The 21,070-nt window shown below is 42.6% G+C and overlaps 2 protein-coding genes across 8 annotated transcripts; one reads left to right on the forward strand and one right to left on the reverse strand.

Annotated features, from left to right (window-relative positions):
- The first annotated feature begins 17 nt into the window (after positions 1-17).
- On the forward strand, positions 18-20,933 carry LOC100876875 (uncharacterized). Of its 6 annotated transcripts, none has more exons than XM_012287319.2 (9): positions 62-196; positions 2,700-2,780; positions 11,484-11,644; positions 14,320-14,477; positions 17,400-17,556; positions 17,632-17,928; positions 18,001-18,311; positions 18,454-18,779; positions 18,895-20,933. In XM_012287319.2, the coding sequence occupies exons 2-9, from the start codon at positions 2,743-2,745 to the stop codon at positions 19,622-19,624; spliced, it is 2,178 nt and encodes a 725-aa protein (XP_012142709.1). In that variant the 5' UTR covers positions 62-196; positions 2,700-2,742; the 3' UTR covers positions 19,625-20,933. The 6 variants fall into 6 exon arrangements, with proteins under 6 accessions (XP_012142708.1, XP_012142709.1, XP_012142706.1 ...); XM_012287316.2 differs by having other exon boundaries at positions 67-196; positions 18,430-18,779; XM_012287318.2 differs by lacking the exon at positions 2,700-2,780 and having other exon boundaries at positions 18-196; positions 18,430-18,779.
- LOC100883921 (uncharacterized) lies at positions 2,264-4,864 on the reverse strand. 2 transcript variants are annotated; one of them, XM_076532316.1, is made up of 7 exons: positions 3,897-4,864; positions 3,698-3,827; positions 3,507-3,620; positions 3,163-3,427; positions 2,889-3,074; positions 2,638-2,786; positions 2,264-2,561 (listed from the first exon to the last, which is right to left on the reverse strand). In XM_076532316.1, exons 1-7 carry the CDS (start codon positions 4,141-4,143, stop codon positions 2,399-2,401), a joined length of 1,254 nt encoding a protein of 417 aa, XP_076388431.1. In that variant the 5' UTR covers positions 4,144-4,864; the 3' UTR covers positions 2,264-2,398. The 2 variants fall into 2 exon arrangements, with proteins under 2 accessions (XP_076388431.1, XP_076388432.1); XM_076532317.1 differs by having other exon boundaries at positions 3,698-3,820; positions 3,893-4,864.
- Positions 20,934-21,070: the final 137 nt, after the last annotated feature.

Raw genomic sequence — 21,070 nt, forward strand, 5'->3', positions numbered from 1 at the left:
AAATCTGACTTTCTTGGGGAAAATGGCAACCAAGAGGAACCGAGAGGTCCCTACCACCTGCGAAGTATCAGCGCATTGGTAATACGGTGACAAGCGGTACACACGAGGTCATTTTGAATAATTAATTATACGTTTTGTGGATATATTTTGTGCACTTTCATGATTGAACAATGGTCAGCAATGCATTATTTACATGGTACGATAATAAAACTTCATAAATAATTTACGGGTAATGAGTAATTAATTATTTCGTGTCAGCATTACGATACGTACATGAGCCGTCTATGTCAATTCTATTACGCATGCAAAGTGCAATATTTCGGCATTTTGGCGACGTAGTATGGTTCCTGAGGCCTTTAGAAACAAATTTCTATTAGGGTTTGATGCGTTTTGATGCCTAATAAAGCCAGAAAATCAATTTTTGTAGAATTCGGTCCAAAACGGTACAGGTGGCGCCATCTAGCGGCGAGCGGCGGAACTACGAAAAACTAAAATTTCGATTTTCTCAAAAACTAGGGACTTTTCCGCAATTCTGAGATATACAAATTGTTCCTTGTCGCCTACGGAATCGAACGAATCTAATTATAGCCTGCTAGGACCATTATTAAAGAAAATAGAAAAATAGCCCATTTAATGGACTAAAAAATTATCGTCCATCTAGCGGTGAAAGTTGGAACTACAAAAATAGAAAATCTCGATTTTCTCGAAAACTAGGAACTTTTCCGAAATTCTGAGATATACAAATTGTTCCTTGTTGCCTACGGAATCGAACGAATCTAATTATAGCCTGCTAGGACCATTATTAAAGAAAATAGAAAAATAGCCCATTTTATGGACTAAAAAATTACCGCCCATCTAGCGGTGAAAGCTGGAACTACAAAAATATAAAAATGCGATTTTCTCGAAAATTAGCGAACTTTGAGTACTTCTGAGGCTCAGAAAGTGTTATGTGATCGCATTAGACGCAAAATAATGCAATAAAAGCTTTCTAAAGGCTGTAATAAAGAAAATAAAAAAAATGGCATTTTATGGAGAAAATTTGTGGCGCCATCTAGCGGCGAAACTGCGAACTAAAACGAAAAACCGTATGCCCGAACACGCAGTAAAGGGGTCAAATAAAAATTGATTTTCTGGGCTTAATAGGTAAAAAAATGAATAACTTATTCAACAAAAATTGCTTTAAAATGTTTAAAGAAGCATACTAGGTCGTCAAAGTTGCGAAATATTTCTTTTTATATTTTTCCTTAATGCGTGTTCGGGCATACGGTTTTTCGTTTTAGTTCGCAGTTTCGCCGCTAGATGGCGCCACAAATTTTCTCCATAAAATGCCATTTTTTTTATTTTCTTTATTACAGCCTTTAGAAAGCTTTTATTGCATTATTTTGCGTCTAATGCGATCACATAACACTTTCTGAGCCTCAGAAGTACTCAAAGTTCGCTAATTTTCGAGAAAATCGCATTTTTATATTTTTGTAGTTCCAGCTTTCACCGCTAGATGGGCGGTAATTTTTTAGTCCATAAAATGGGCTATTTTTCTATTTTCTTTAATAATGGTCCTAGCAGGCTATAATTAGATTCGTTCGATTCCGTAGGCGACAAGGAACAATTTGTATATCTCAGAATTTCGGAAAAGTTCCTAGTTTTCGAGAAAATCGAGATTTTCTATTTTTGTAGTTCCAACTTTCACCGCTAGATGGACGATAATTTTTTAGTCCATTAAATGGGCTATTTTTCTATTTTCTTTAATAATGGTCCTAGCAGGCTATAATTAGATTCGTTCGATTCCGTAGGCGACAAGGAACAATTTGTATATCTCAGAATTGCGGAAAAGTCCCTAGTTTTTGAGAAAATCGAAATTTTAGTTTTTCGTAGTTCCGCCGCTCGCCGCTAGATGGCGCCACCTGTACCGTTTTGGACCGAATTCTACAAAAATTGATTTTCTGGCTTTATTAGGCATCAAAACGCATCAAACCCTAATAGAAATTTGTTTCTAAAGGCCTCAGGAACCATACTACGTCGCCAAAGTGCCGAAATATTCATTTTTTTATTTTCCTTATATGCGCGTTCGGACCCTCATTTTTTAGGTTTAGTTCACCCGTTTCGCCGAAGTCTATGAGGATTAGTTTTTTCGGTGATTATTCCTCCGTGGCAAGTCCGATTAAAAATTTTTTTTCTATGTCCATCTGGATGTACATATGCATGTGCGTGCAAAATTTGATGAGAATTGGTTTAGTGGTGCAAAAGAAAAACGCGGACAAAGAAGTTGCAAAGTCAAGTATAAGAGCTTCGCTCGCCTTCGGCTTGCTCGCTCAGTTATGTTATATTTTATTTTGTTTTGTTTACAATTATTAGCGACATCTATTATTATATTCTTTTTCCGTACACAGTATACTCATTTTCAAACTTTAAAAGTGAATCTATTTTTAGCTTCTGTAGTTTTTATCACGGTACACGTAAACATGCTACAATGCCATCCATTCGAAGCAACAACAGTTGCCGCTTTTATTAACTTCTTAATGCGCTCATTGATGGCCTCCGCTTCAAGTACGTTGTCTGAATTCCTGTAACGATATCATGGTTTACACAATTTTTTTATAACTTCCCTCATAAATCATGATAATAATAAAAGATATATACAAATTTGTAAAATGACTCTCCAATTCTTTTCCTTTTTTAAAAATGTTGTTCTTCTTCTCAAGGTCGGACCAATAACGTTTCTGAATTTCGCAAACGACTCTGGCGATGCAAGTTGGAGAAATTTGTTGTCCGCCTTCATTATCGTAAGCCTATTTAATAATACATAGAACAATACATGTGACATTGGTTCGAAATAAATTCGTAGAAAATTACGAAGAAAATCACGTATTCAATACGAGCGAGGAATGTACCTTGGTAGCGTTAATTTTCAAGGCTTTTAGAAGATAATCGATGTAAAGATCGTCACGTGCGATGGGAAGGCTCGATCGTTTCCTTCTTCCCGACACAATACCAATCGGGAGAAGAACAGGATTTGCGGCCAAAGCCGCGGCTGCTCCGATCAAAGCGACACCGGCTAACGCTTTTAAGGCTACAGCCTAATATAGAAATGATCGTATAAAAAGTTATCCACGATACGCCGTAAACAAGGAAAACGCGATAAAACGTTCGAAAATTAATCAGCACCTTCTGTGCTTGAATATTTGGTTGCAAGGATGCATTTCCTTCTGGGTAATTTGGCTCTGCAGTTCCGAATTCATCGCCATTAGCGAAAGTGCCTGAAATTCCATAACCACCACTACTAGTTGACCCTCCGTAGCCCTTGGGTCGGTTAAAACCATATTCTCCGTATGCTCCGTATCCACCGTAATCGTATCCTCCAGAAGTCGTAGAGTCGTAACTTCCAGGTTTACGCGAACTTTCGCTTCCATATTTTGGACGGGAAGCAAATCTGTCGCTCGTAGGAAGGAGCGTTAAAATAGTTTCGCAAAATTGTCAAGGATAATCTCGATTGTATAATAATCGATTACCTGTCTCCTGCTTGACTCCCTTGGTATAACGAGTTTCCAAGGTAGCTTTCACTTCCGGGTCTTCCTGTACTTCCGCCCCAACCTGGAGGTTGTCCTTGCGTCTGCCATCCGTACCTAGAGAGTAGAGGTTAATCGTTCGTTGCTGAACTCGCGTTTCGATGTATCCCTCGAGTTCAATTATTCGATACTACCTATCGGTTGGTAAACGTTCGCCGTATTTGGACGAATATCGACCGCCAATAATTGTAGGAATATGATTGTAGTAAGAATCAGGCCGTGTAGAAAAATTAGAATCGTATTTGGATCCGCAACAGCTGGAACTTGCACGTTATCATTTTTCATAATGGAACGGTTTCGAGAACAAGAAGGTTTTTTTACTATCTAACTTATCTCTGGACTCCGACTCCGGTCGATGGTTCACTGTTCTCGGTTGTTTGTCCAAATTTTTCTCGTTCGTCACACTGTCGTTACTCTTTATGTACGATATCTTCGAGGAATTTTTAGCTCGAACTATACTCGCTAATTGATTGCCATCGATGAATTGTTTGTTAACGAGTTCAGTGGTTGCAGCTTTTTCCGAGAAAATGCAACATACTAGAGTAGTTATTAACGGAATGCAAATAAATCGATACGACATCGTAACGTTATACGTAACTAGTCATAAATAAATGAAACGAAAGCAAGCTTTTTAGACACGGTTCGAAGTAAACACGAAGCTAGAGTGACTCTTCCCATGGCGTAGTTTCACCTTTTTATATAGTTGTCGCGCATGGAATATCGTCGCGTATTTGCCCTTCAGGACCGGGAACTTTCTTCTCGTTATCATTTCATCGATCGAAGTTACTTGCCGAAGAACGGACGCGACAGTACCTTTTTGAATCAATTTATTATAATAGAAATTTATTGCTCGATCTTTGCGCCTGTGCATCGCAAAATGCGTTGAAACGAAACATTAAAGAAATGTCTGGCCAGAAAATATTGACGAGTTTGGTTGCGTCCCTGTAAATCGCGAAGCGTAACCAAAGGATGAGTAGAAGCGTGCCGGTGAAAAGAAAAGTGTCACCAGTGTGCCAACATTCGTACCGTCACGCTAAGAGTACAATTAACGTAACTACGTGCTATGCAAAGTTTCGCATCTCGAAGAATTTGTAATGACATTATTTTACGAACGAGAGTTAAACGACAGTTCTAGCGTTCGAAAATCGGAACGATTGCCAGATCGTATCCGCGTTCCCGTCAATGCTTCCGCTAATTAACGTTTGGCCAATTCCGTATTTTGTCGGAAGTTCAACGAGCGTGTAACATGTAGGTACGTTTCCTTTATTTTCTGATTTCCCGTAAAACGCCCTTCTGTCGGATCAATTTGTTTCCATCGAAAGAAAATCTTGGTCGAAATTTATAGCTTTCGCTATTGATAGATTCATGGATCGAACTAGTATACATATAAAAGAATCTTACTAGATTTATGAAAAACGGCATACAATAGATTGTATCCTTCGAGCATAGATATAGCTGGAAGCTCGAAATACAATAGAACAATTTGTTCCGCCTGGATGTTTACGATGTCACCGGCTATCAAATCTAGTAATCGCATGTCGTAGCCCGTTGCAACATACTTAAAAAATTTGTCTGTCTATCGTGCGTGAATCGTTGGCAAGGTTGAAGGAAAAGAAAACTCGCGATTCCGAAACTGTGACCTATCGTAACGAGGAAAACGACTCGAGCTGCTTTCGAAAGCGTGCAATTCCTATGAAAGTAAGTTTACTTTTCGGATAAACTTTATATCGAATCGAGCGAGCAACGCGTTTTGAGAAGATAGATTTATTATTCGCTGTAAAGTAAAAAAGTCCAAGGAGAAAAAATCCGTGTTTTATGCAAAGGGATTGGAGAGCATGCAGACATCACGGAGTTAATTTAAAGCAAAAAAAGAGGGAAAGGTCGTCGATGGAACGAGAAAATTCGTTGCACGAAAGAGGAGAAAGATAAAAGAAAGAAAAGAGGAGGAGCAGGAGGAGGAGGTAGCATGGCAGAGAAAGAGAAGAGGAGAAGCAGGGTCGCGGAAAGGTGACAGAAGAAGATACGACAAGGACCAAGAGATCGCGGAATGGAGCAAGAGCGGAGTAATCAATACGCATTCACACGCGGTGGCTAGCATCCCGTTTCCATGGGGACCGACGCTGGCGCATGTGCAACCTAAGCAACGTTGTACCGTCATAGAAATTCGTTCAGATACAACTCCGTGGCAGTCGAGCGCGGAGCATTCCATACACGCCTACCCTCTCGGCGTCGAACCGTTTAATCGGCAAGCTTCGAATCCCCTTCGATTGCTCCCAGAATTCCACGCGCTTCGATCGCTGCACCTAATTGCACCTAATTGCACGAAATTGCACGAAATTGCACGAAACTGAACCATCTTACCCCTTCGGCGCGATCAATCAATTACGTAGATCGTGTTCGTCGTTCGCTGGCAGCGGTAACGCGTCGACGATAGCCAAATTTTTAAGCTAAAACATAAAAAAGATAAAGACGAAGCTAGGTATACGGGAAATAGATGTTCCCTCGAGGACAGTCATCCGGTGTTCTATCGTTGTCACCGTAGAATACGGTGCAGCGTTCGACTCTCGGATGTTCACCCCTTGGCCAAGTCAGAGGGGATAGAGGTGTTGGAGTTAGCGGGTAACAGGGGGTGCTTCTCCATCGAGCGCCTGCGTCGAGTCCTCGATGACGACTCGACGAGGTAGGTGCTCGACCCGGACGCAGTACGGAAGAAACGTCGAGCACGCAGAGTGCCGTCCTCGTGACACATCTTGCTTTTTCTTTCGTCTTCGCTCGTAGCAACAACGACACGTAGCTAAAGTTGTCCGATCAAGCAATACGTCGGAATCGACCAGTGTTCGACCAGTTTCATGCAACAGCCACGAGACGTTGCCCCCAACCCTCGATCGTTCGGTTACCCGTAAACGAGCGGAATATCCGATAAATTCGAACTCGGGCTTATCAATGATTCGAAATCGCGGCAAGATGAAATACGTTTCTTAAACGACTCTGAACACTTTCGAACGATTCGAGTGATGTGCCGAACGTTGAACGTACGTTTATATCGTGAACGTTGCAAGATACCGAGCATAGTGATAGACTTAAAGGTAATATAGATGTGTTGCGACGAACCAACTCAAGGATGAACCGTCTCTGTTTTATCAACGACATGCTTCGCGTGGACTCGAGTACGACGACCGATTGACATCTTGCATCGCTACATATTTTCCTACTTTCGTCGTGTCACGTTCTCGTAAAGAACAACAGGTTGAAGTTTCGGAAACGAATCACCGAATATTTAAAAGTATTCGTGATGGACCAAGGCCGTCGGCCGGCAACGTTCAAGGTCTGACAATTGAACGATGCATTTCCGGTAAATCGAAGATTAATTGTCGAAGAACCACTCTTAGCAGAGTAACAGCGAGCTTAGTCGCGTTTAATCGTCGCTCGCATGTGGGTCACAAGTAGCATTCGCCAAAGCTAACGGGATAGAGGGTTTACCGAGTAGAGAGGTAAGCTTGTTAAATTGCGTTACCCTCGAGCGCCTTGCCTTGCCTTGCCTTGCCTTGCCTTGCATCTATTCCCTCTTCTTTTAACGTTTTTCGGCAGGGTTCTTCGAGATTCAGTATGGGTCGAAGTAACCGAAAACTTAGCGAACGCGTGCATCTAATTCGTATCTTATCTTCCGATTCCGCGACAACGCGAACGATCGCGTGATCGCGGAATTAAAACATCGACCGCGATGTATAAATAATGCACCGAAAAAAAGATATTTATCAATTATCGGATCGATTATGGTTCGGATCACGTGGTACTAGCAATTTGCGGTGTCCATAACCTCCTAGGAAATCAATGTTCTTCGCGTAACGATAACCAGCTGTGCTCTATTTTATGTTCTCGGTCATTATATTTCGCGTAACAGAAAATATCGTTTCTTTCTGTGTAAAAGGGACTCGATAAGCAAATATTTTATAACGATCAGAGCTCGCTCGCCTCGCGAGCGGTCCATACAAATATCTGTGCGATAGAAACGTTGTTCGAGGTCCTTTCTATACCTGCCGATATATCTGCATCGCGCCAAAAAATACGGGTGAAGCGGTATCTATCGCCATCGTCTATACCCACGATTTTCTTGTTGACACATTAATTTCATTTATAGAAACCTAACTGAGCCTAATACCTTACTCAGGGACACCGATACCGCGAGTATTAAGCAACAAGGATTATCGCTTCGCATCGCGTTGTATCCATTATTTTCCGTTCTAAGGTTTCATTTTGCGTTATGCGCGTGTTAACTGGTCATTCGTGTACGACGTTGACGCGAGAAATCGAACCGCGATAGACGACCTTTCAGCTACCGATCGTAAATCGACGAACGGGCAGAGAGGAAACTCGATGTCCTGGAAAAAGGAAACGACTCGTTAAATGTATCCATCGTGATTCGGATAAGAATCTATCGGTCTGATTTATGGGATTTAAGCGAAACGTAATTGTACAGAGAATGCGTCGCGGTTACACAGATCTTACCGCAAGTGATACTAGTGACACGGTGGAGGGTTTCTAGTGGATGTCATTGAAAACGCGCGTCGACTGGTAGGGACGTTTTACGTCGCGCCATTCTCCTCGCAACGACGAAACTTTCGAAGAAAACGAAACGATACGCTACACCAAACTTCGAATTTGAAACGCTTTGACGTAAAATTTTCTTTTAGTTCGAATTTTCTTTTCATTTAGTATTTGAATTCTGAACGTTTCGTTCTCGGCTCGGCGAATCAACGAGGCTCCACGGATCGCCGCGAGACGCGGCTAGTTTCTTTCTTCCGCTGGGCCGTGTATCGTCGGTAGAGATGACTTTTAGACGACGTCCGCTTGTCACAGAAAAATGCGGAAGAAAGCCGAGGGACAAAAAAGAAGGAAAAAGATTATCTACGCGGAAAGAAGGTGTACGATGAAAAGTGGTTCTTTGGATGTGCACCCAGTGTAATGAGAGCCCGCCTTGATCCACCACGTAAGAACGCGTTAATGACCTTTGCACGGAACTTGTTACAAAAGATACCGTTATGCTGTATCGTCAAAAGTATCGCGCGTCTTTCTATAAACGGAAACATTTTCGTATGCGTCGAAACGAAAGAATCGTAGATTTCGTTACAAAACATGGGAAAGTCGCGCGCGCGTTCCATAGAATCTTACACTCGATTTTTCCCCTCGCATTATATCCGGCTGAAAGATCGCGTCGAAACAGTCGCGCCGCGAATAATCATGTTCGCCTCCCGAGAGTAAACGAGTCGAAAGTTTCGCGTTAAAAATTTCGCGATCAGAAGCTGACGAAGTAACGACTACGCGAAGTAAGGAAATCCTTGGACAAACAACGAAACAACCGCGAAAGCAGCATCGGGCTGCATAATGGAGAATCGCGAGGAACCCGAGAAGCTTTGACACTCGGAGGAGGAAATTGTCTGAGTACGCTCCCTTTTGGGAAATTGGTAGCGGCAACGCATCCCCTCGTAACTCCAGTTAAACAGACAGAGAAAGCTTTCCGCTTCATCCTCTCCCCTACGATTCCACCCTTCGCCTTTCCAACGAAAAGGGGCACGAATCGACGGATGAAAATCTAGTCGAATCTTTGCGCTCGTATCCGCGGCGTATCGAAGCTGGAAAAAATGAAATTGCCACCACCGCCGTCACGCGGTTCTTCTCGGTCGATAACGCAACGGTTTCCGTCGGGGGCTGAAAGAAGAAAACGCTTGATCGTCGAGTACTCGAGAGTCAGACGAGCGAACGAATATTGCTACGGTAAAACAATACTCGAGAAAGGAAGGGGGGTTCGGGAAATATGCCCGGTCGAAATTCCTCGATTTTCTTCGATCGGACAAAAGGTACTCGTACGTCATTCGTTGGGCCATCTAAACCCCTATCGACGCAATAATCTGCTAATAATGCTGCGTAATTATACAATTACGAAGGAACGTGATATTTTTCGAGGAAACGTTACGCAAAGAGACTGTAAGCGCCCGAACAGTACTCTCCATCTAGGATGAAAACTTTTACGCGTTCTCGTCGCTTTTGTTAAGATTCGATGTACGCGAACCTACCATCGAAGCAACCTAAGAGATTGAAAGAAACAAACTCGGCTTTAGAACGTCGTTAGAATGATGCACGGGAATACTGACAAAAGTAAGAAGAGCTGATGGAACGTTGACCGTGTTCTTTTCGCGCGTTCTTTCTTTTCGATTCAGGCACTTTTAATATCAACTGAACGGAAGGTGAAACTACGAAAACATTGTTGTCCACGTTGTTCCATTCGTTTTCGCGCGTTACGATGCAACCCGAATTGCACGTACACACTCTCCTAATTTAGCACGTATTGTTCCTGTAATTCGTATTCTGTTTCTCATGCGTTAAACCATGCTGAAACTTACCAAACGAGAGCACTTGTTTAGAAACTTGCGCGTGTATTTAAACGCAACGTCATAGGGGACTTGGATTTCCATACATTTGAATTAGTCCGCCCACTACGAGGGCCACGTTCTCTCCCTAATTTCTTTAGCAAGTCGAAGCTGTTGACGTTGATTTGGTTCGTTTGTCGATGTTGTTTGGTCTTGGAATTTTTCAAAATTCAGTTAATGGTCGATTAAGCAATTACGATTTCAGCGTTAAACGGAGCAGTGTATCGTTTAGAGTCGTTTATAAGCGTAACCTAGTTACATTTACTTTCGAGCAGCGAGGAACGAAAAGCGAACATCGTAATTTAAAATGTCAATTACAAACTTTTCCAGCTTGGAAACTCTACCACGGCACGCGCGTACGAGCTAAATTAATGGCCATTACGAAAAAAATCAAAATGAATTTAGAAATTCCAAGTGTGGCTATCGTATTTTCCACAAAAATTCTGCCTCCTACACGAAATTTTATTCGCGTGATTCTCGCGTCGCGCTACTTTTTTACCGAATTCCCAAGAATTTCTCTACTCTTACGTTTCATGTTTTATTTACGAATCTTCTTATGGCAATGCACAGCTAGAACATGCACGAACCTACTATTTTCTACCGTTTCTTTCGCAAATTTCTTTACGAATACAACGAACCACGAGGGATCCCATTTGTATCGACGCGTCTACTGGTTCTACCGGAGCGTATTGCTTCGCAACCGTATTTGCGTACTCGTGTTTGGGATACGCGAGGGTGCATTCGTTTACCGGAAACTCGATTTCGGAGGTTCGTCGATTCAATTGCGACGCATGTGGTCGCTAATAAGTTTAAAAGCAGCGTACACGGCACTTAAAGATATCGTTTTGTCACTCTGTTTCTCTGTACCGTTATATCGAGAAGAAAAGTGAATTATGAACGATATAATTCATCTTTCTTTCTGACTCGAAGACTCGCGCGGTAGAGAAACAATAAATTCAATTAACCGCTATAATTTCCAAAACGCGCGATCAAAATGACCTATGGCTTTCTACGTCAGCGAATACTACGGATGAATAAATTTCGATAGTTTAACGTTTAAAGCGGGAAAATGTCGAAGGTTGTTTGTTGGAAGTAAAGACAAGTAGGCCGATCAATTAAGAGTTCTAGTCGGTAAATGTTTAACCCTACGTTACACCCTCTGCGGTGAAAAATGGGGATCCTTACCGTTAGTCGAATGTTCGTCGGTAAACGATAAACGAACAAACAGGCGGTATCGTGAACGGCACGAAACAGAGACAGCGGACCTTTATTTGCTGGTCGTTTCGTGATCGATCGGACAACGGTAGTAAAATAACGTTACTTTTATCCAACGAAGTCTTTTCGAGATTTAAAGATACGTTCAAGCGCCTATCGAATCGCAGTTTAATATTTGATGCTATTGAACGAATTAAATTGGAATGGTCGTTAGAACTGGAACACTCTAGTCGGTAGCCGTTTCTTCGTACCGAACTAATTCGAGGATTCACTAATACAGGCAGAAAATGTGGAGCTCGGTAACCGCGGCTGGCACTGAAAACGGGCCCGCACCACCTTCCAGAAGCAAGCACAGTGCTACTTTACTCGCCGGGCACGTGTACCTACTAGGAGGACGAAACGGCAATCTTCCCCTCAAGGATCTCTGGCGGTACAGTCTGGGTAAGTGATAATTGTCGTTGCTTTTAATTTCATCTCATCGGAGCACGCGCACGCGTAGCCACGACGCAAGAGTAACGCGTCGACTGGATTAGGGAAAACGATGGATAGGGAAGGCGGGCGAAAATCGCGAACAGGGAAAATCCGTGTAGTTGGAAGGCGATGCTGTATGTATAAAACACGATGTCTGAGTACCCCGAGCTACACGATACACGATCAACATCTCTGACCGACGCACCCCATATCGTCTCGCTTCGCGAACGAGGGTGCGCGACGGAATTTAAACGGGGTTCAGTCTGATCAATAATACGCCATTATTAAAGCCCACCTATATCAACTAAATCCACAGACGATACTCCACAATTACGTACGTTTCCACGAAGATCAGACGTGACCGAACGAATTGCACCCTTTCGCGATAATCAGCGGTTTATACGAACACGTCAGCCAACTTGTTAACGAGTTGTACATTTATAACTACGTCGTCGCTTTTTATCGCCATTCGGGAGAAAAAAATTCGCGCGGGAAGCCACCTCGTAGAGAGCAAAATAAATCTATCCGCTAGAGGATTATTCGGTTCAAATGGCTGACCACTTTGAACTCGGCCAAGTTTCGATCGTCTAACTGGCAGCGTTTTAAACGTATTCCCTGTAGGCTCGATCGTTCAATGGCGGAATAATTTAACCTATAGCTAGAGAATTCGAAATTCGCAGAAACGTTCGTTTCGACCATCTAGATTTTTTATTTAGACGCGTTTGATTCGACGCTTCGCGAGAAAATATAGCGCGTACGTAATTACGATAGAATCGATGTTGGTGGACCGATGGGCCGCGGAAGTCTCTATTAATCAGCGGGGATTGTTCGACCGCGTGTTCGGGTGAATATTAAAGCAGCGTCGAAAGGGTTGAAAACGTGGCGGAGGTTCTCTCCTGGGGCAAATACTGTCCAGGGACCCCATGGTATATTTTTAAAAGCCTACCACTGTCGATACTTGAACTTGCAAAAATATTATGATAACTCAAAGAATCACGAGTGTACTTCATCTTTGAACGTTTTTGTTTCACCCTTCTCTTCGACCGGTACTGATTTCGAGGGGTTCCCGGTGCTTATGACCTATCAAGCTAAATGGATCCCTATCGCGACACTAAAAATTTTCTTCTTAAAACTTCTGCGATGAAACGCGTTTTCAGGCTTCGAAGCAAATCACGAAGGTTGGAATCGATTGATCGCGAATACAAGCTGCTGCTGCGCTATCGATGAAGACGGTATCGGTCGCGATAGAGATCCGAAGCGACGAACAATCGTTCGCCAGTCACGTTTGTTCGCTTTTTTCGTTCGTAAAGCTTCGGTAATTTTAGTTCGGAAGCAGCACTTTTAAACAAAAGAGTGCATTGCTTCGTAGCCAGCTAGATACGACACGTGTACGTAATCAATGTCGGGCATCTCTAGTGGTGATCTACGAGAGTTGCAAGTACTTTAGCCAGAGCCATTATGTCTCTTACGTAAATTTCGTAGGCTTTGTTCTTGAGCACGTTCCAGTACGAAACTATCACCCGGCTACTTAATCTGTACGAAATATGGATTATCCCTCGGCGCGCCAGGAAATTACATTTCAAAATCTCGCACGATATTTACAAACGCGACGATACCGTTCAAAAAAATCTCGTTCCTTCTTTCTCTTTCGTTCCTACAATATACATACATATAACTTCATGCCGCGCCGACTTTCTTCGCTTTAATTTTTCTGAACAGATTAGGGGAGCATCCCTTTCCTTTTTTTCGTAAAACTTCCCGAGGGTAAAGACCGCCCTTGTCTTCCTAAGCCCTTGCAATAAAGAACTTCAACGTTCCCTTCGTCGAAACATTAACTTACCGCTAAAACAATTTAGATTTATTTAATCTTTCCTTTTATATTTTCGTGTAAAAGTCAGGAATCTATTTATCAAATTCTATCGGAGCTGTGATATTATTTTCGGCGAAATGTAAACAATTTTTCTTATCCTTTGTTCTCTTTCAACAGACAGTATTAAGACTCGATACCATTATCCGTCGAACGTCTCGTCATTTTCTGTACCTTAGTCACTGCTTAGCGAGTATTCTAACTCACCCTCTTATATTCTTCGTTCTCCCTCTGCTTCCAAGAAACCTTAATACAGCGGGGGAGGGGATTTATTACGAAACAGTAAATTGTATGGGCGGGTGATTTAACGCGTTGAAAAAAACTTCCGCGGCATCCATGAACTCGCGATCGTTTAAATTTTGCCGAAAATTCGTTCGGCACGACACGACGCCGATCAACGTTCAAGTTCGCGAACATGTTTCTAACGTGTTTGCGGTATTCCTCGACGTTGCGAAAACTGGGCCAATTAAATGCGCGTCGCCGCAGTGAAAATAGGCAATTAAAAATCGCAACAACCGCATGCAGTAAATTAAGCGTTCTATGCGTACACGCGATGTAGATAAGACCAGCCCCCCTTTGTTCATTTTGATATTTCCTTATTTTTCTTTTTTTGTCTGCGGTTTTTTCCGCCGCAGCTACATTCTCCCCTCGCGTAAACGCAGAAAAGCGAGGTTGCATAAATCTTGTTTATCCTAGCCGATGCAAAGAGAGACTGGAATATGAAAACGTTTGGAATAACGAGCCGACGCGTTAACCCCTTCTTTATTTTTCTTTACAGCCGAAAGCAAATGGGAGGAATTGCATCCAGGGGGAGAAAGACCGCCAGCACTTCAGGAACACAGCGCGGTAGCTTACAAGGATTGCCTTTACGTTTTCGGGGGTGAACTCGGCTTTTCCGCGGGCACGGAAACTCCGCTTTGGGTCTACAATGTCAAGGTAACGTATCACCCTAATCTAACCTACGTTGCACTCTTTCGATAAATTATACTCGTATTTTTTACGCGAGACAAAACGCAATATTTTAATTCGCGATATTCCCTTCTGGAAAGCGCTTCGCATCCGTTTAATTTTCATTTATGGTATAATTTGTTGCGCGCGTAAATTCGTTATCAAGATTTCGTTCCGTCGAAGGTTAGTTTCATCGAAATTTACATGATTCGATCTACCGAAGCCACGATAGCCCGTAGGCGTTTACTCTCGCCACGTTTCTGGAATCACAACGAGGGGTCACAGCACCCTCGATTTAGCCGACCAGACGAAACTACGTATCGGTCTTGATTGACAATATCTTGCTTCGACGCTTTTCCTTTCTCGTTCGTTAATCGAACGTACGAGTAATTCGATATAGTAGTATATGTATACACGCGGGTATAATGATATTAACGCGATAATTTTAAATAGAAAACAGTGAATACGTACTTCTCGTTCGCCTTTTCGATGTCGCGCTTATTATCTTCCCCAAGGAGTCCTTAGGAGTGTTCACGGAGAATAACGGTAGAACAGAATCGTTCGATGCGGTCGTCTCATAGTCGTCCTTCGTTGCGTGTCACCGATCGCTGAATTCAACCCTCTTCTGTTCTTCGGAGATGGATAGGATGTTCTCGTGTAAAACTGGTTGTACCCGATGACGTTCCTATTGATTTAGCGGTTTCCCGAGGGTGCGATTCTTTCGCCCCTGTCTCTTCTTCTTCATCGGCGACCCCGTGTACCGTGTACTCCCTTGCAGAACGAGCAAGATCATTAAGAGTTTCCCTTGCAAGATGCGATACCGAACTACGAGATCGTTATTAAGAAACACGCGAAGGGTTGACGTTCAACCGCTTCCCAAATCCCGAACGGACATTGTCTCGCAAATCATACGAGTCAACCAGATGATCGCATTATCAAAATCGTGTACGCGTCTACGTATTCCCGGTATCGCGTCATTTCCGTGATGGCTAATGATTAACGCGAGATTCATTTGTCACTGTCAGAGATCAGCTATCGAACGCGTACACTTTCCGTCGAATGTGACGCGTTTATACCAGTTTCCCTTAGTCGATGATTCGCTGAAATTGTCACGATATCTACCGGAACACGAATGCACGTGGACCGAAACTGCGAATAGAATGCTCCTTTATACGATAACGTCTCATCTTTTACTGTCGCATATGCTGTTCGGTGTCCGTTCAAGAGTAACGTTTCTTAAATAATGTAGAGGGTAGCCAGCTGTTGTCAACACCATTTTCTTCTGTTTCGTACCCTCGAAACCGAGTAGCGCTTATCCTCTCGAGGGCTCTTCTTCCGAATCTGTTCGCCATTAAAAATTGATAAACCGAAACACGCACGAAACACGGTATCAATTTTCGCGTCAACGATTCACCACCAATCTTTCTACCGACATATACACATAACACGCGAACGAGAAAAGTATTCTTTACAACTTGCGCTGGTTAGGTTAGGTTAAAAGATTATAACGAGAAGGGTTGCAAGGGTTTAAATTTTGTTCCTTCGTCGTGTCGCTATGGTTACCTTAGGTACGCTTGTTTTTATTCCCTGAACCATGTCGGAGACTAGGGATATTACCCCGTTGCTTCTCTCTTCGTTGTGTATTATTGAAATCCGCGTTAGAAATGCATCCAGCAAACCCGATTGGTTAAACCAGAGGGGTTGTTTCGAGATACGTTCCCTTTCTACTGTGTCGTCTTCGTTTCCTGCCTCGTTAAAATTTTCTGTTCGCTTCGTCTTCGGCGAAATTTAAAAATCGGAAAACCAAATCTAAAGGGAAATATGTTTTCCACCAAATTCGAAGATAAGGGTCAATGTTTTCAAGACCAGAAACGTCCGTATGTTTGACGATAACCGTTTTCTTGCTAATTTTACAACGTTTTAACGTCGATGGCGAATTTAGCTAGTACTCTACCCTTTTGCGTCCCCCTCGTGTCGTAATACGGGGTAGACGCAAGTGGCTGTACAGACCTATCAACTTTAGGCACGTACTTCGAGTTACGTAATTACTTTCAGCACCCCTGGTGTACGGCTTATATACTTTTCTTCCATCTTTTCTGCTTTGTATGTACGATCGCGAACTCGTGGATAAGGCAACGTATTCTCGTTTTGCTTCTTACCAGTATGACTGGCTAAAACGAAAGACGTACGATTGCCACCATGCATAGAAAGAATTATCAATGTCCATTCTACTCGAGGATTTCGCTTCGTGCACTGCTCGTACACCGCGAATACAAGTGTTCAGAAACGAAACAGCTATCGATCGCGTTAATAGGAACGAAAATTGCTCCGAAATTTACTTTGACCCGATTGTTATTGGACTACCGATAACGTCGCATGGGATCAAATTGTAAGCACGCGTCGATTGTTTAAAAATAAAATTATGTATATACCTATGGAAGAAGCGGGAAAGCCTTCTTGAACAAATCATGCGTCACACCTGTGCTCTACATTTTTTGCAAGTATTTTATCAAGGTAAACTGTTAAAAATAGATCGATGCGGCTAATAAATCAATAATATTCCATATAATTTTTTTTACACGTTACAATGTTTCCTCCTCATTCGAGAGGGTGTAATTTACAATCGCGTTAAGCCTCGAGTATTAAACTGGTACCTATTCAAAGGGTAAGAATAAGGGAGTGACAAATTGGAGCTGTTCCGTACCTTTTGTCGCGAACAACCCCAGTCATATTCGGCATTCAGAAAACTTCGGTCTAGCTGGGATTAGAGAATCTTCGAGCCTATTGTTACCTATCCCCAAAGGTTAATCACCATAAAAGTATTCGATGAGTATTTCTTTTTACAATAGCGCAGATCGATGAACATATACCTAAGGTAAATTATGGTTAATCGACTTTGCTTGTATTTAGACAAACACGTGGAGAAAAGTAAGAGCACAGCGGGGTTGTGCAGTTCCTAGAGGGCGGAGAGGCCATACCGCCTTGGTTCATCGTGGTCAAATGCTCATTTACGGTGGTTATCAAGATTTACGCGGCAGCTCTCCCGAACTATGGGCGTTTCACTTCGGTACAGACAATCAAATGATTACTCTCATTTCAAACGCGTGCACGTAAAAATATAACGAACCGACTGATCGTTTAGAAACGGAATCGTGGCATTTGCTTTCGTCCAGCGAAAGTGGTCCAGCAGCGAGACACAAACATTCCGCTGTTTTACACGGAGATGCGATGTACATTTACGGTGGGATGACCGATCTGCAAGAAAGAAGCGACTGCTGGCGATGGGACGTCAACACAGCTTCTTGGTGTCTGCTGAAGAATAAACCAGGTCCAGGACCTCTTCACGGACACGCGGCGTGTAGACTTCCCAGTTGTATGCTAATTTTCGGCGGAGAAAGCGGTGGTTTAGCTACGAACGAACTCTGGAGGTTTCATTTCGGTAACCGAACAAACTCATCGACGAACACCGCTAGGCGTAACCGCAACGATATGACTTCAAGTTTTTTAACAGGTACAGAAACGTGGGAGAAATTATCGGTGCCAGGTCCTAAACCGCAACCAAGGGCAGAGAGCGTTGCTCTAGCTGTTTCCGAATTGCTAATTCGCGGGACCAACATTGACAATTCGAAACCGAAGCCAAGAAATCAAAGAACGAGACTTTGTAACAGTAGAATATCGCCGAACGAAGCACCAGCTAGACCAAGTTTTCTCAAGGAAATTTCGAAATTGTCACAAATCAATCTGTCGCGATTGAGTCATCCGACCAAATGTAGTTATTCCGTTCTGAGTGGTCAAGATGACAACGAAGAAAGTCCTCAAGAGGTACGTCGTCTTATGTATATGTTGTGTACGACACAGAAAATAACCATTTCCTTCAAATGCACGCGTACACAAGTTTAAATGCGCACGAAACGCATGTGACAATTGAGCCTGCCCGCAGGCGAATTCGTATTATCCTTTTCAGCAAGTGGACACCGAAGTGGTGGAGCCATCTACGGGGATGGTAAAATCTCGAAGCGCCAACACGTTGGCGCGTCGACGACAAAAGCCAGCGGAAACCACGGTCAAGTCATCGGACGTTAACAGCACCGACACAGCGACCGGTACATCTGGAATGACTAGAGATCCTATCTCCGTACCAAATTTCCGTGCGCTTACCTTACCCACCCCAGTTTTAACACCCGTGGAAGCAGCCAGACTCGTTTTCGTTGACCCGGACGAAAACAGCGACAACGAAGAACGAAAAGAACCGCCTACATCCAGGCTAATAGAAGTTCAAGAAGAACGACGGTGAGTATGCTTTTTACATTCTGCATCTAATTGTAGCGGTAGCGACACAGGAAAGCTTCTACATAGCTTGAAAACGTAACTGGAGACTTTATACGCGGGTTGCCGACTGTTTCAGAGACTTCGCGGCTGTGCATCAAGCCTGTCAACCCAGTCGGGGAGAAAGTTACAGTTCGCATCTTTACGAAGCGGCGCTTCAAACTCCGAAAACACCAACCACCACGAAAATACCCACGTCCGCGTCGGTTAGATTCGCTGATTTAGAAGAGGGCGAGGAATCGACGTCAGATTATGCGAGTATAGAAGCGAGAAGCCCTGGTGATCCTCTGGCCGACGATGATTGGCCATCCGGACGAAAGTGCAAACAGTATCGTCCCATAGTTACTCCGTCGACGATTCGCGAAGGTCAATTCGGTTTCTGTAATCCAAATTACCTTGGGCTAGACGACACGAAGAATCATCATTCTCATCAGCAACAATCTCAAGATGGGAAGTATGCAAAATTGTTGAATAGCCCGCCGGATAGCGTTTTAGAAGACGAACCGGGCAGATCTGCCTCGCAAACGTTCGCGGAACTGTTGGAGCTTCAAGAAATCAAAAGGGTTCCCAGAGTGCCGCCGAAAAGTTTGCCGCTAGGATCTCCTTCTCGAAGAGCTGTTAGTGCGTCCAGGGCAGAAAGACAAAGAGCTAAAGTTGCCGCGGCTGATATCAATGAATCGGAAACACCGTCGTATGGACCAGCACCGCTCTACGTTTTCGTAGTTGGCGGGAAGGAAAAGGGTCAAGTTACCGTGTTCGCGAGACCTGTTTCCCTCTGGAAACTCCAATTAGCACCACATATTTTTTAAAGGTGTTCAATTCCGTTAACTATCGTTCTATAAGTCACGGTCATAGTCCTGCAATTACATAATAGCTTTATCGCGTTTATTTCGTTTGTTGCTCATTGTTCGTCGAAAACGATAGAATTCTATTCTTTCGTTCTTATAATTGTGCGAGTTAAAGGGCTCGTCGATCCGAGCGATCAGTCACATATTACTTATACAAGCAGTTAACAAATGCGATTCTAGAGTGCCAACGGTTGTTTTATCGTTTCTAGTTATCTTTTATCTATTTAAGCGATACATTTTTTCGTTGTTTTTAGTCTCGAAGACTGAATATTTGTTCGATTAGCCATACGTTTACTTGTCTTATAAATGTGTTTTTTTACTAAAATATACAACTTTATGGTGCAATATCGACTATTGTGATTAGCACATGAAAGTACTCGAGCTTAAAATGTTGGATTCGATGCTCTGATTCTATTCAACAAGACATAAGAACGTCGTGCAACATTAATTCACGGTTCTTATCGAAGTTCCGTTTAATGATCTTTTATGATCACGTTCAACTTTAAAACTATTAACAAGAATAAATTGTATTTTATCGTGGTTCTAAAAACAACGCGTAAGTTTTCATTCTTCGTTTATGTGCGTCTTAATGGCATATCTTTGAATAAATCGTTTCGAGATAACGTGTGCATGTTTATCAATATATGGAGTAATCGTAATTTCAAATTGATTTGTTCGCTTCGCTATTTTAGTTTAACTAACGCAACTGTACACAAAACGTTCGTATTTCTAATATACTTGCAAACGAATACGAGAGTTCATATTGAACCGATTAAGTTAAGATGATTGTCCTGCGATTTAATTTCTAAACGAAGAAACTAATACAGTAAACGTTCGTATCAAGGCGCGAGTCAAGCGAGTCGAACGAATAGTCTTTTATCGATAATCGTTTACGTCCTGTCAGATTCAAGAGGAGTGTACACCGTAGACGACGATCGACGAATCCTTCTGTAGATTTATCGTAAGCGACCCAATTTTTCATACCGTTGTAGATAGAAAAATTTGTAAAGTTGTAAACTACCAAAACTTTTCAACTCGGAAATTAAAGGTAAGTAAGCTGCCGTGCTTACATCGTATAGATACTAGATTAAAAAATACTCGCTCGACTTGCATTTAACTGCCATCGACTGTGAATTCAGTATCCGTAGATTATTAAGTAGAACTTTAATATCCATAAGCTTGATATGACGTTTAAAACGTTTTGAATATTAATGGAGATCAGTGTGTGATTGTGTCCAATTGTGAATAATTAAACTACGATTCGATTATTCTGTCGAAATTAGATTTTTATAAAAACATGATTCTTAATGAAATTTCATTGATAATCGTGCACCATTTAGATTACGATATAAATGAAATTGCGTTCCGAGACAAAAACATTTATCATCGACGTTTTTTCGTTGAGTC

This window comes from Megachile rotundata, chromosome 6 (assembly GCF_050947335.1).
Source record: "Megachile rotundata isolate GNS110a chromosome 6, iyMegRotu1, whole genome shotgun sequence".
NCBI lineage: Eukaryota > Metazoa > Arthropoda > Insecta > Hymenoptera > Megachilidae > Megachile > Megachile rotundata.

Coding starts and splice junctions, on each gene's coding strand:
- LOC100876875 (XM_012287316.2), top strand. CDS start 2,743: ATGCAAGTTGGAGAAATTTGTTGTCCGCCTTCATTATC. Junction 2,781..11,483: donor TGTTGTCCGCCTTCATTATC/GTAAGCCTATTT, acceptor TCACTAATACAG/GCAGAAAATGTGGAGCTCGG. Junction 18,780..18,894: donor GAAGTTCAAGAAGAACGACG/GTGAGTATGCTT, acceptor CGACTGTTTCAG/AGACTTCGCGGCTGTGCATC.
- LOC100883921 (XM_076532316.1), bottom strand. CDS start 4,143: ATGTCGTATCGATTTATTTGCATTCCGTTAATAACTACTCTAGTATGT. Junction 3,428..3,506: donor GGGAGTCAAGCAGGAGACAG/GTAATCGATTAT, acceptor TACGAGCGACAG/ATTTGCTTCCCGTCCAAAAT. Junction 3,075..3,162: donor CAAATATTCAAGCACAGAAG/GTGCTGATTAAT, acceptor TTTCTATATTAG/GCTGTAGCCTTAAAAGCGTT.